The sequence below is a fragment of the Dermacentor silvarum genome, chromosome 3 (assembly GCF_013339745.2).
Source record: "Dermacentor silvarum isolate Dsil-2018 chromosome 3, BIME_Dsil_1.4, whole genome shotgun sequence".
Classification (NCBI taxonomy): domain Eukaryota; kingdom Metazoa; phylum Arthropoda; class Arachnida; order Ixodida; family Ixodidae; genus Dermacentor; species Dermacentor silvarum.
This window is the reverse complement of record NC_051156.1, coordinates 58,055,561-58,057,946: the sequence shown is the minus strand read 5'-3', so window position 1 is coordinate 58,057,946 and position 2,386 is coordinate 58,055,561. Positions and strand designations below refer to the sequence as shown.

Genomic DNA, 2,386 nt, shown 5'->3' with positions numbered 1-2,386 from the left:
CATGTGCATTCAATCTGATGTCATTGGACTGTTATAAATATACATATAACTCAAACGTATTAGCACGCCAAGGCATTTTTTGACCACTACCGGTAGATATACTGTGGCCAAAATTCTAAATCAGAACAAGGATGGTTCTTGACGAGGATATATAGAGCACCGAAAAATGCAACAATGTAAACTACTTGACGCAAATGTAGGGTACGCTGAACTCCTTAGCTCTCCGGGGTACTTGATGCTGGATTATTGGCCTAGTTAGCTTGCACTGATAATTTTTCCGGGACGATGGTAAGACCGAAGCTCTAGAGTAGACAAGCTCTAGAGTAAGCTCTAGGGTAGACACAGTCAGGGAGCGTTAGTCGAAGCCCATGGTGAACACGAGGAGGCTCACAAGACCTGACCACGTCGATAGAATAGAGTGTGATTCCACCTGTTGTGACGCACGCTGATGTACAACTCGACAGGTCTGCGCTTTAGCAGACCGATGTCCAATGGGACATGGACGACAAAGTGGCTTCATGCTAAAAAGTTGTGCTTCGATGATCGTTTATCAGCTGCTGGTTTGTTGAGTTTTTATACCACGACGATAATCAACTGTGGCGCAATTTCAAATAAAGGCAGTAATGCTTAGCGTGTCGCAAGTACATGTGCTGGTCATATCTTCGGAAGACATTGATGTTTAATTTTGACCCCTACATTGTATACGATTCACGCGGATCTCGTGTTTCCATTGGTTCCTGGAGAATCGTAATGTAGTCATGTAGCGTAGCTTTGTATATGCTGTTCTATACGCATGGCCTTGATGCTTACTATTGGCAGTCACTTGTGCAGAAAATTTCCCGATGCCTAATTGTTAACTATGGCTCCACCAGCTTATTCCTATACTCATCTACTCAGTCGTCGCCATCTCTTTATTCGCCAAGGCTATGCAGGGGGGCCATGAACTGAGGCCCTGTTTTTTTATCGATGGCAAAGCATCGTTGCTCAAAGGCATAGTCACTACGATGGCATGCGTAATGCCGCTCTGCATTTTGCTGGAAAAATCCATTGGGCTGCAAAATATAAGGAAGACAAAAGAAGGTTTTCTGGTGCCAACATTCTTTTATTTTGTGCTTTTCTAAAAGGTGGTTGAAAAATGCTGAAGTGATGTCACGGCTATTTCTCGTGCGCACTTCCCGCCTTTTTTGACACCGGAGAATAATAAATCCAGCTTTTTTGAGCTGTGAAGGCTGCAAGGCTTTCACACCTTAGAGTTCAAACCACCAGTGTTAAATAAGTTGAACGACTGTTAGTGCATCGTCGTTGTGGCGGGGACACGTCTATGCAGGTGATTTCTCTTGCATTCGTAAGCAAAGTTCTCAACAATAAATCAACGAACGCAAGAATTAGCCTTTGTAACCACTTTTGTAGCCACCATATCCGCCGCCATATCCACCATAACCACCTCCGTAGCCTCCATAGCCGCCGCCGTATCCACCATAACCACCTCCGTAGCCTCCGTAGCCGCCGCCGTATCCGCTTCCGAGGCCAGAGTGGGCAACAAGAGCTCCTCCACCACTGACTTTGTTGACGTGGTGAACCGTCCTCACCACGAACGCTGGTCCGGCCACGGCCTTGGCAAAGGCAGGCCCGCCGCTAAGAAGAGCAACACTGCTGCCGACGCCTACACCGCTTACACCACCGCCGACACCACCGCCGACACCGCCGCCGACACCACCGCCGACACCGCCCAAGCCACCACCTAGGCCGCCACCAAGGCCGCCATAACCAAGACCTCCGTAGCCGAGACCTCCGTAGCCGAGACCTCCGTAGCCGAGGCCACCGTATCCTAGACCGCCGTATCCTAGACCACCGTATCCTAGGCCACCGTATCCTCGGCCTCCGTAACCAGCGCCGCCGTAGCCTAGTCCCCCAGCTTCAGCCACTGGGCAGACCAGGGACATGGCGACTACGGCGAGCAAGGCAAATAGCTTCGTCTGCAGAACAAAATTGAGAAACTGTGAATACATCTCATACGTGCTATGTACCCTTGGTGGGCAAATTGGTAGCACCATGTAGGCAGTGTGGGGAAAAAACAAGACTACAAAAAAAGCACAAGAACACAAATGAGTTTTCTCACACATCTCGGTGCGTTAATATATCGATGGCAGGATAATGTGTGGGATTCTTGTAAGGTCATTGATGTGGAACGTCTACACAGAGCTTATACTAATCTCTGAGGCGCTATTTTACAGCTTAGTCTGTGATACTCTTAACGTCTGACATATATAGACTGACTTGAAGAAGTGAGGCTGACAACCAACCGAAATGCACATGCCTGGCTGTGGGAGAGAAGACCGCAACTACATCCTTTGCACTAGCTTAACAGACGCCTCACTACACTCTC

At 48.5% G+C, this 2,386-nt stretch overlaps 1 protein-coding gene across 1 annotated transcript; it reads right to left on the bottom strand.

Annotated features, from left to right (window-relative positions):
• Positions 1–1,217: 1,217 nt before the first annotated feature.
• Positions 1,218–1,943, bottom strand: LOC119444382 (shematrin-like protein 2). Its single transcript, XM_037708788.2, has one exon. The coding sequence runs from the start codon at positions 1,941–1,943 to the stop codon at positions 1,386–1,388; it is 558 nt and encodes a 185-aa protein (XP_037564716.1). The 3' UTR covers positions 1,218–1,385.
• Positions 1,944–2,386: the final 443 nt, after the last annotated feature.

Bases quoted from the DNA above. Each gene is read 5' to 3' on its own strand.
- LOC119444382 (XM_037708788.2), bottom strand. From the start codon at position 1,943: ATGTCCCTGGTCTGCCCAGTGGCTGAAGCTGGGGGACTAGGCTACGGC.